General features: G+C 37.1%; 1 protein-coding gene across 1 annotated transcript; it reads right to left on the minus strand.

Moving 5' to 3' along the window:
• Positions 1–2,040: 2,040 nt before the first annotated feature.
• On the minus strand, positions 2,041–5,465 carry LOC143470712 (uncharacterized). Its single transcript, XM_076968980.1, has 6 exons — positions 4,190–5,465; positions 3,929–4,091; positions 3,177–3,350; positions 3,083–3,095; positions 2,812–2,992; positions 2,041–2,488 (listed from the first exon to the last, which is right to left on the minus strand). Exons 1-6 carry the CDS (start codon positions 4,374–4,376, stop codon positions 2,289–2,291), a joined length of 918 nt encoding a protein of 305 aa, XP_076825095.1. The 5' UTR covers positions 4,377–5,465; the 3' UTR covers positions 2,041–2,288.
• Positions 5,466–12,032: the final 6,567 nt, after the last annotated feature.

The raw sequence follows: 12,032 nt of genomic DNA on the forward strand, positions 1-12,032 counted from the left end.
AAAGTATCGTCGTTACTGGTACTTGGCAAATATATACCGACGGTTCGGTTTATATAGCAAATGCTCTTCTAAGCCAAAAAATTAGGTCTACATGAAAGAACAACTTGTCAACAGTAGCTGACACAATCTGTAAATTTAGGCGCTTACATTAACGTTATTAGGTAAATACAATTTTATAAATTGCCTATTTGTGACTGGTAAACAACTGACATTGAGGTAAAACAAAATAAGTTAGCTGATAAAGAATCGTTTTTTCCCAAATAAAGTTGCATCGCCAACGATGAGATTGCCATATTTCGTGAAAAGAGAAAGTGCTAAAACAGTTCAGCACCACAGCTGAGCAATAAAAGCGTCCAGAAAACCGGCACTTGAATATTTACTAAAACGGCTTTAGGATTGAGCTGTGGCATTCGGATAGCCCAAACATTGCAATAATAATTTATACATTGGCATTGCATAAGATTTTGTTTTTCTCCAGGCAGATAATAATGTTTGCAAAGCTTGTAGCGTGCTGACGCAGATTGAAGTATTTTCAAGTACCTTGTATTCACGGTGTATAGTTGAGTGTACTTGATGAAACATTTAATGACGTAGAATGTATGCGATACGTGGTTTTATGGTAGCAGTGTAATAATAGAACATGGCGTTAGCTGATTGGCTGACGTGTATGATATAAAACGTTAAGCTTGGTTCAAAATGCGGGGGGGATGCTCTGGCCGGCGAGGCTCTGCAAGGGCTTGTCCCTTCAGGACTTGCTAGTACTTCTCTGGGCTCGTGGAAATTCTCTCTTCTCTGAGCTATTTCCCTTGTTCTGCTGAATTGAAGTTATTACTGAATTATTATGAAAGTGGGATCATGGTGTAATTATTGCTAATTCGATACAACTTATTCGGACAATATAACAATCAGACTTTATGAAGTTGGTGTTGATTTAAGAAGCAATATAGAGACAGTAAACGCAACGGAGTCAAAGACAATTAGCTCGGAGTCAAACAGTAGACTTGGCTTAGGCCAGTCTAGAAACCAATCCACCACACCTTTTCCCATAGAGCAATGCACATATTGTACTGTTTTGTATTGTACAACTGGAGTCACGGAATTTAGCCACTAAATTTATTGAAGTAGATCAATACGTTACAGTAGCTAGTTTGTTACCTTTTGTCAAAAGCTTGATCACCAAATATTCATATTTAGGGAAAAATGAGGCAGTTGTCGATAGCACTCAATGTGAGACCTTTCGACCGACAATGAAAGCATCCAAGAAGATTCTCCTTCCTACCCAAATCCGAAACACCAAACTTATGCGATATTTCTACTTGGCTCCATCCACGATATGAATCAAAATATTTTTAACGATCACGCAGCGCTCAAGTAAAAGTAATGATTGAAGCTGAAACCCTTCAGCCCCAAACTGTTGTCTAAACTGACGTAGAGGCTTCTATGCAAAAGGAGGCTTAAATCGTTGAAAATTTATCCAACATATTTTTAATCACTGGTGTAATGGCACATGTGTAATGACGCCTCCATTTAATTGATTTTCTGCAGTTCAGAAGTCCCAAGTTCAAATCCCACCCTGCTTTCATGTTTGATTCTTTTTGCTTCTAACTATAAAGCACAACGATTTTTTTCACACCAAACCCAACAACAGTCACGATTAATTCCCACCCCAGGTTGTACAAGTTTCCGTTTCAAATCCCTGCCCCAGCGCTGACGTAAACCGACAAAACTCCCAATGTCGTAGCGTGCGACAGAAGTCAATATAGTTGAAACTTACCCACATTCTTATAAAAGTATTTTAAGAGTCATGCCCACTGGTAAGGTCAAAAGGTAAATATCTACCTGCCCAGACAGAAAAATTTTCGTTTGCCAGAGATAATTTATCATGGGTCCAAGTTAGGCCCTAAGATAAATGCCAATGAAACGCCCTAGATATATATCTGGCTTATGTTTGCAAAGTTGACCGGCCAGATATAGATGCCCAAGAAGTTTTTAAGCTGGCCCCAAGATAATCGCCCATGATATATACCTGGCGTATGTTTGCAAAGTTGACCGGCCAGATATAGATGCCCAAGAAGTTTATAAGCTGGCCCTAAGATAATCGCCAATGAAACGCCCTTGATAAATACCCGGCGTATGGCGACAGGCCAAACCAGATTACACCTTTCAAATTTGCTTAATCAAAACAGCACTGCGTTTAAAGATCAAAATAAAGCGTTTATTCAAATGAAAATGTCATGGAATGTGAAATGAAAATAGCATGCACAGAATTGTTCCTAAAACCAGTCTTATCAGGCTGTGTCCAACCGAGTGGTATCTTCTGGGGAAGACTCTGAGGACACAGGTTCAGTGCTTTCACCAGAATCACTGGATTTACTGCGTCTTTCATTTCTTCCCCCTTCCCAGTCTCTACTGCCGGCCAAAACTTGTGAAACGGCTCGTCCAATAGAAGCTGAGCCAGTGTGTTTATGTACAGTGTGCTGAAAAACACCTAAAAAGATACACATAGATTTTAAATTTTAGAACCAAATGGGATGAAAGCAAAACAATATCCAAATTATGAAAGTAGCATTCAAAAAAATACAAAAAGTTTCTTTCAATCGCATAAAATAAGATCAGTAAAGTAAAGTAAACAAATAAGAAAACTGACAACTTTGAAATTAATTCAGTTAATTAATATAATCAGTTCATTAACCTGTGACATTGTGTAACAAAAAGTTGGGTCACAAGCATCCAAAATCCAAAAAAATGGGAAACGTTAATAAAGTTGAAAACCCTTCGGTAACCGTATGACAACTTTTAACAATGACTTACTGAGAAGAAGTTGATATAGCTTGCTCTCTACAAATGACTTTTTCACTTTCTTCCTCCCATAGCCCAATCTTGTCAGAGAGTATGTCATTGCCACCTTCTTTTTCATGAAGAGCTTTATAAAATTCCTTGTCGTTGCCACCACGTCAGCATGTTCTACTCGTGTGGCAATTTCCTTGACATCCTATTCACATTGCATAATGTCTCAATTGACTGAAATTGCATTCCTGGAAGTTGCTGCCAGTTTTACGTACAACAATTACAGTAAATTAACCCAAATCATCACCCTCACTTGCTCAATAATTTCCTGAAGTTCTTCTTCCGTTTCTGCTGGTAAAAATATTGGTGGCTATTCATTCTTTTGTAACAAAGAAAGTGACATTAGGGAGTCCAGCTTATCCTCAATCCCAGAAACGTTCAGATGGAGCAAGGAAATATCAGCTTTTAAAAGTGAAATTTCATGTGAATATGACACAAACTGAGGCATGTTTTGCTTTTTATGTGGTGGTTCATTGCTCAAGGGTCCAAGCTTTTGAGCCAACCTTAAAAAACAAGTAAACACTTATACATGTATTAACATTGCAACATACGCAAGGAAAATTTACGTATATTTATTTTATCATTTATGTACCTTATTGTTACCAATATAAAATTTAGACCTAATCTAATTAAAATGAACTTTTGAAAAACATTCCTTTCTAAACCTAAAAACAATCACCTTAAAAGTACCAGGTACCGAAACTGACAAAAATTTCTACAGAAAAGTTATTTGGTACGGGATTCCATACTTTTTTACAAAAGTATTGATGGTACTGGCAACGGTACTGAAAAAGTACCGCAGTACAGTAATATATATCTATATAGTATCAGTACCACAGTGATGCTCAACGTCACCAACATGCTCTTTTTGCAACCATTCTCAAAAAAACCTTGACTTGCTTATTTCAGTTGTTTAAAACAATAAGTATACAACAATGCGTGATTTGCACAAAATTGACAGACTGTACCAAAACAACACAATCGTGGTACTGTAATTAATAATGGTGCAAGCAAAGGACAAGTTCAGCTTAGCTTAGCTTTAGCCACCTGTTTGCACATACAAAAAATCACTTGTATATACCTTTTGGGAGCGCTCCGATGGTTCAAATTAATTGTTTGCGTTTGGACTTGTCCATTTTCAAAATCTAGGTTGCTGGTCTCAGTTATGTTTCCATCTGAATCACTTTGTCTTGGTGTAACATGACCACTTGAATAAGCTTTACGTAAACAACCTTCATATGTTTCTTGAAAAGAACATATATACTGGTAAAAATATATTCTTTTATGTAATTTATGTTAAAACTACTTTTTCTTAGGCAAACAAAAAAAACAATAAACTTACTTGATTGACACAATATTCCACAGAAAAATAGTTGCCACTCTGGTTTGGCATCAGCTTTCTGTTTCACTAACAACTGCACATCAGATTCATTTGGTGGCCAATAACATTTATTGTTGCCATGAAGCCACTTCTTGTGGACAACATCAGATGTGCCATCTTGGAATTTGACAAACACAAATTCCTTCATAGTAGGCTATATATCACAGAATGGTATGTCTCCACTAACTTATTTCTGACCACAAATATATTTGTTAGAAGTGTATACAGATAAAAATATATATACAACTTAGATATACTATATTATTAATCTGAAACTTGCAGGCTATTGGAAGAAATAAATCGGATCTCACTAAAATGCTGAAATGAAGATAATAGGCCTAGTTGGGAAACACTGTTTTCAATTTCAGCCTTTTAGTGTGTCCCAAAACATCTGCTGTAAAAGGCAAAAACGTGACCTTTATATATTTATTTAATTGCACTTGGCTATAATACATTAGGTTTATACTTGGTAGGCTACCATACAAACACCTGGTTACAATAAATCTATCTATAGCAAGTCAAGCAAGGTCTAGCTCAGGGGTGGGCAAACTGCGGCGCGAGCCGCATGCATGTTGTTTGTGGCTCTTCTAGTCGAACTGTAAATTTCCCAAAAAATTGTAAAGGCTACCAAGAGTACCGTTTATGAACGTTTTTGTCTATTCTTTCTTTATTTAGGCCAGCATTTCGTTTATGACGTAACACTACATATAGAATTCGACATTGTTTTCAGGTATAGATTCTATACTCTAAGGCAAAGGTTGTCAAAGTGTACCTCGCCGACATGTTTTTTATGGGTCTTCTAGCTAAAAAGTAATATCCCAAAATGACTACTAATAATAGCCTATAATAACCAAATTGACAATCATTACTGATTTTTCGGCTCGCTGGTGTTTATATTTTTCCGCAAGTGACTCTTTCATTGAACAAGTTTGCCCACCCCTGGTCTAGCCTATCTCGGCTGGGCCTATTCCTTATCGTCAGCACATGACAGTACGAATAGTTTTGTTTACATAAAAGTTTAGCGTGCGACTGATTACCAAAATAAAAAATTAACCTATTCGCTATAGTCTGCATATCTTGAAACATAATTACGCCTAATAATACTTAATTTTACCCAAACCTACTTAAAAAACATGCAGCACTATTACACCGGAAAACATTGTTCATTCAAAGCTATTTTTCACAGTTTCTTGTCAACCTAACTTAAATGTTATAACAGAGTAACCTAAACTTTAAAACCTAAATACATACACTGTACAACCTGTACACTGTAAAACCTAAATACACTGTACATCTTGTAATCTAAATTTAACTCCAGTTAAACCGAAAATAGCTAGAATCAACTTTTTGCATACCCATTCTCTAACCTAACCGCTATAGGCTGTTTAACAACAGCCTGCATAGGCCTAACCTACTTTCAGTGAAAAACTCACACACATTATCCAGTTACTTGGCAAACCTTAAAAACATTGATCAAGCGCTTAAGGAGCTTTGCAGGAACAAAAACTACAAAAATCTCGCCTACTGCTAAGAGAATCCTGTTTTGTAACATGCACTATCAAAACGATTTATACCAAACATCGGCATGGCTAATAAATCGCAAAATGGCGCAAGTTGAACAAGTCAAAGGGTAGTGTCCACACTACTTTCTGATTGGTTCGTTTTTGATGGCTCAATTTAGCATGACAGGTGAGCGCGAAAACTATAAAGATCTTATAAACAGTTTCTTAATTTAAACAATACCTTTCTATTAAAAGATTATTATATATTGTATATATATTGTGTTATAATGACATTGATTTAAACGTATGAATAGACTGATTGCCAATTAACATCTTATTATTTGGGTTTTTAAAAGTTCAATAAATTACTGACTTCTAATTTTTCTTAAACGTTATTATCAAAACAGCAATTTCGTAACCGTAAATGCGTATACGTTTTGAATTGAAATGAAAGATATCTTTCATTGCTTTATAAAATAATAATACACTGTTTGCTTCTATTTCAGCTTTTAAAAACTACAAACTGCAGCATTTTTCGCACATAAAGTTAGGCAAAGGTTTTGAGAAAATTTATACAGAAATATTGAACTATACGATAATGAAATGCAACAAAAACTACAATTGTTATCACGATGAAGTAGATATAGTCAAATAAAAATGTTTTTGCATTTTCACAGACAAAAGCCATGTATGGCCCTTGTTTGGCATTTAATGATTTGGCCATTCCTCAGTAAGCCCACACATAAGCCATACATGCTACTTCGCAGCCATGTAAGGCCCATAGATAAAACCTACATAATTTTTGACTGGGTGGTGGTTGTGTAGCTCACCGTGGCGCCGAAAAAACCTCAGCAAACAACAAACCAAAGGCTCCCGGTTCAAAGTCCGAAGCCTGCAAATTCAGTCCTAACTTGGAGCGCAAATAACTTCATTAGACATTTTCTCATCGATTTGAACAGTAGGCTTTTTTAAAAAGACATTTGATGGTTATATATCTTTTTAACTTTATTGGTGGATACCGTTGCATAGCCTGAGCAGAGCTTTTCTTTTTTCATGAACCTACATCTGATGCATGATAAAATACGTTAATTTATAGCACTTTGTAGTTGCCACTTTTTAACTCGTGTCCTTCGACACTGCACTCGGTGCGATAGGTTCCAGGTTCGACCCCCGGCCATAAGCCGCTTTAATCCAATTCAAGGCCATAAGCCACTCTAAAACAACCCAAGGCCTTCAGTCGCTCTAGGTCCTATTTCTTGGCTATTTCTTGACTATTTCTTGGCCTATACTTTGAAACCATTAAACCCAACCCAACCCCACCCACACCCTCTAACCCCAACCCCATATGTAATTTAACGGCCTTAAGCCACCTAACAAAGTCTGGAACTGAGGCGCCGGCCGAGGATGCGGGTGAAGCGGCACATTAGTGGAACGTGTTTTTGACTTTTTCAGGCCATTTCGAAAGATATGTATTTAAAATTTAAAGCAAAATAAAATATTTAATCTAACTTGATTGTAAAATCTTTACCTTCCAGCAAGAAAGTAGCGGGTTCGGTCCTCGGCCATGCAGCCGATGCAAAGAAAAAGTTTTCTGGTCGGAAGCTCAAATGGAATCATCAGCGCCCCTTGTCGCAAAAACTCTTCATTAATCATAGTCCGGTAGAGGACAGTCTTTAGACACTAGACAAGCTCAGCGCGACGTAATATCGACGTTGTACGTCATCACGCGCCCGTTGTCCGGCAACAGGGTTAGTGAGTGGATGCAGACGTGAAATGGAAGTGTGAGAACCTTAAATTGAATTTGAAGAAAAGCGAATCAAAAAGCTGTAGATTGCAGAGGCATGTAAATATATTGTACGGCATTTTTACTGTAAAATCTGCGTCCAAGCTTCAGATTTATGTCATTTCACAGCCAATTTTCTGACACCAGTACTGCGGTAATGCAATGCAATAACAAATTACCGCCAAAAATAAGCCGCACTAAAATTAATTGACAATTTTTGTGTCAAATCTTTCCGTAATAAAAGTCACTAATTTAATAAATAGACAGGAGATTAATTAAAACATGTCAAAAGAATCTAGCCTAAACCAATCAAATACAATATTCATCACAGGAATCAACACGTGAATATAGCAGGAATAGTCAGTTCAATTGTAATCCTACAATTGTGACGTCATAGAAGTAGATGAACACGCACACACTAATAGACCAATAGCGGTGACGATTTTAAGCAATCCGGGTTTACCTTTGCTTGCTTCTCAGAGCTGACCACTATAAGCTGTCAATTAAACTGGGGTGGAGATTTTCCTTTCCCGGAGGCAAACGATTCGCGTCCCGGCTAAACAATTCTAAAACTCCTTTAGGGGTGATAACGCAGAGCATTCAAAATCAAAATAGCAACCTGTGATGTTTTTTCCTTCTGGTCGCTTGTTCACGACTTTTGCTTTTCGCTCACTACAACGCCAACTTTCTTCCTGACAGAGATTAACGACAAATCGTCTGTCCGTGCAGTGGTGCTAGAGAGCGTATTTAGCGCAACGATATGTTGATAAACCTGAGCGCAAGACAACATGTGCGTTAAGCTACCAAGCTAGACCTCATCTACGCGTATTTTGCCATGCACACTAACGTTACTTCTAAGCATCCATTTTTAAAAACCGATTTTAAACAACAGTTAATGATTTTTAAAAACTTACTTGAGGGTGCTGGGATTTAGTTTAAACAGCACTAACAATTAAAAATGCCATTGTTACATTCAAAATCTTTATAGGGGGAACCCGCATTTGTAAGTGTCAAAATAAATTTACTGTATACCATACAGCAGGGTTGTTCAAATGGCGGATCGCGATCCGGATCCGGATCTTTTCAACTTTTTATATGGATCTTCAAATGTAGCCTTGAAAAAAAAACTTTTGAAACTTCCTTTTTTTTTCAAAAAAAAGTTTTTTTTTTCAAGAGAAACTTTTTTTTTCCAAAAAAACTTTCACTTTTCATGTGGATACTAATTGCCAGGGTTGAAATTAATTTTTTGAATTTATAATAGCATAATTTTGCTCCCTCTCAGCATTGAAGCGTATCGTTTTCGTTTACTCATTTACACACCACTAACTCGACTAACTATTCTCTTGTCTTCTCTTCTCGCGGTCAGCTGGTTTTCTGCACAGCGGGGGGGGGGGGGGGGGGCCGCGGCGAAACAAAAAACTTCTAGAAATGTATCACTTGTAGAAATACATAATTTACACTACATGTACTTTCTTTAGTTTTACAATTATGATATATACAGGAAGCCAGATGTTTTTGCTACTAAGCTGGGGCTTTTCAGGTGGTACGCGAGCAGCTCTCCGTTGCATGCGATATATAGTAGTATAACAATTTAATTTTGAGTTGCTAAAATATGCGAACAACACTTTTATTTCTTTCCGTACTAAATTCTTTGCACTCAGAAAGCTACTTTTGTCGATCTTGCTCCCTGCTGTCATTGTTATTAATACGATGCTGGTGTGCGAACTTAATGGTGTCTGTGACGAAACTATTATGTGTGCAATGTGAATGGTGTCTGTGACGAAACTATTACATGTGCAATGTGGTCTGTGCAAATGCAGAATTGCGTTAGCTGTGATAATGATTGGTCATGCTTTGTCGAATTTCTGGAAAATTTGGACACTGAGTTCTGTAACAGGTTCAAGGAATTTTATGAAATCAGTTCAGTTATAGAGCTAATTTCACATCCACTGTCTGCTGATGTTGATGGCACTTGGAAAACACAACTTTCCACTGAATATGCATTGCTGGTGTCTAAAATGCAGGTAGAACTGTGTAATCTTAAAGGAGATGAGATTTGTATCGCAGATCCAAATGTGTTTTGGTTATCACTTGTAACCTTGGAAAGGTACCCAGTTATAACCAGGCTGGCTAGAAGGATCCTTACTTGCTTCGCTTCTACGTACCTTTGTGAGTCGTTGTTTTCATCAATGAATTTTGTAAAAAACAAGCATAGAACGAGACTCACAAATGCTCATCTTCATGAGCTTATGAGGATATCAGTAAGTGACAGAAAGCCCCGATTCGACGCTATTGTGAGATCTAAACCAACTCATCATTTTTCTCACTGAAATAATCTTGCAGCTGTAGCACACTTCACTTTTGACTATTACAAAGTTATTAATATGTTGTAGGGTACATTTTCATGAATAAAGCACCATAAAAATTAAAGCATGTCCAATATATTTACTATTCATATTTAGTGGATCATCATGTTGTCAGGTTTGGTTGTGGTGGATCATGGCAGAAATCATTTGAACACCCCTGCCATACAGGATCGACCTTGTCAATGTGAGCGATGCGACTGCGTTTGGTCCCGCACTGCTTAGCACCAAAACAAAAATAACAATTTAGCTTTTATTTTGCGCAAATTTGCAAGAGTTGATATTTTTTTAATGTTAACATTAACAAATTAAATTCTTTAAAATTGGCAAGGGGCCCTTCATCAGCACTTACGTGGGCACAGCCCTTACTAAGGCCGACCCTAGTACCATAGATTATCGCCTGTCAATGATTTAATGCTGGTGTTACTTTCATGTGTGAGACAGTACCACTCGTGCTAAAGGTCTCAGCGAGCGTGTACAATGGCAGGTATAGGCCTACCTGTCATGTTCATAAACGAGAACAATAGGGCCCTTTCGAGAACGAGAACTTTCGAGAACAATAGGGCAACAAATGGGCCCTTTCGAGAACGAGCAGGATTTTTTATGAGTTAAAAAGTTTTCAGTATATAACATGAATGTTATTGCAGTATATGAATGGAATCTTTGTTATATGATTCGTATGTTAATTTAACTTACTGCGCAATGTGAATAGTGAATTTCGTGAATTGTGGTTTTTTCTTTGTTCCGCAGAAATCTGTCTTTGACCGTCTTTCAGCTGATCAGCCGTCTGCTGAACGTAAGGAAAACGAATCAATAGCGTATATTACCACCTCGTATCGGATTTATATTTATAGCCACTTGAATGACTGCTATTTTATTACATAATCGAATTTTTAACGCAGAACATGTGCCAGACGTACTGTGCCGGCCCGTGGCACAGCCGTTTCGTTTTACAATTTCTTTGTAATCAGAAGATGTATATTTGGATTCTTCTTTAGACGAACAAATAGCTCGCAAGCGGGCCAGAATCTTTATGGAACATGAAAATCAGTTTCAAATTTTATTTTAACTGGAAGATCATGTTTTCAACCAACCTACATAATGATAACGATGTCTTTTCGTTCACTGACACTGACACTTTTTTGCCTGCTAGGAAGTTTTTTTATATATTACTTGACGTTTGGCATTTGGTGAGAATTGTCAAACAGAAGTTTTTTGAGCAAGAAGTGTTCGAAAGGAAAAATGTTGAGATAAAACGTGGACATATAAAAATAAGAGTTGATGCACTCTGTTATAGTTTTACCAATAAAACAAGATTACGTCAAATTTATCTATTAGGTCTACAAGCTATTTCAAACCATATTCCTCAGTCGTCATTATAAACTAACAGAAGGCCATGTGCTTTTGTTTGCACAATGATTACAGTCTTTCCTTGTCAAACAAACAATGTACCCTGTGAACACCATCTGCCCCATGCTGCGAGGATGTAACGACATTATGACGTCACAAAGCTACACGCAGTCTGCCATCTTTACAGGTTCAAGAAGAATATTAGCAGCATTAATCATTCATAAAAAAGAATTCGCTGACGGTAACAATGATTTTATTTTGCTCTCTGGTCGGAATTGGTTGGTCGTAGTTGTTCAACGTGTAAGGAAATATATGGTATAAATTGGAGACCTTACAGGAGGGACAGGCTTACAGTCATGTAAACGCCGGACATACGTAACTCGAAAAGCGATAGTTCAAAGTGGAGTGGGAATGTGTAGAATATTGATGTTGTGTAATAGATAGAGGCAGAATTTTATTGAAAGGAAGCGTGCAAGATCACAAAGATCACCTCTAAATGGTCGAAAATAACGTTTCTGACTACTTGGGCTTTAATGGGCGTTAGATATGGAAGAAATGAGCAAAATAAGGGGGTTCAAGTGTTTCCTATTGGGAAAATACTGAAGATAACTCAAATTATAAAATGCTGTATAGTGTTTACAAGGCAGCAAAAATAAAATATAGTAACAAGTCGCTTGGCGTTAAATCAATGATGTTAGTGTTTTGTATGCGGAAAACTTTCTGTAAAATCTTCAACCAAAAGTTAAAGTAGGCCTAGTTTGTAAATTTTTATTTTAAAACTTACTAAATTTGGGTTGACCCAACGA

This window comes from Clavelina lepadiformis, chromosome 9 (assembly GCF_947623445.1).
Source record: "Clavelina lepadiformis chromosome 9, kaClaLepa1.1, whole genome shotgun sequence".
Classification (NCBI taxonomy): Eukaryota; Metazoa; Chordata; class Ascidiacea; order Aplousobranchia; family Clavelinidae; genus Clavelina; species Clavelina lepadiformis.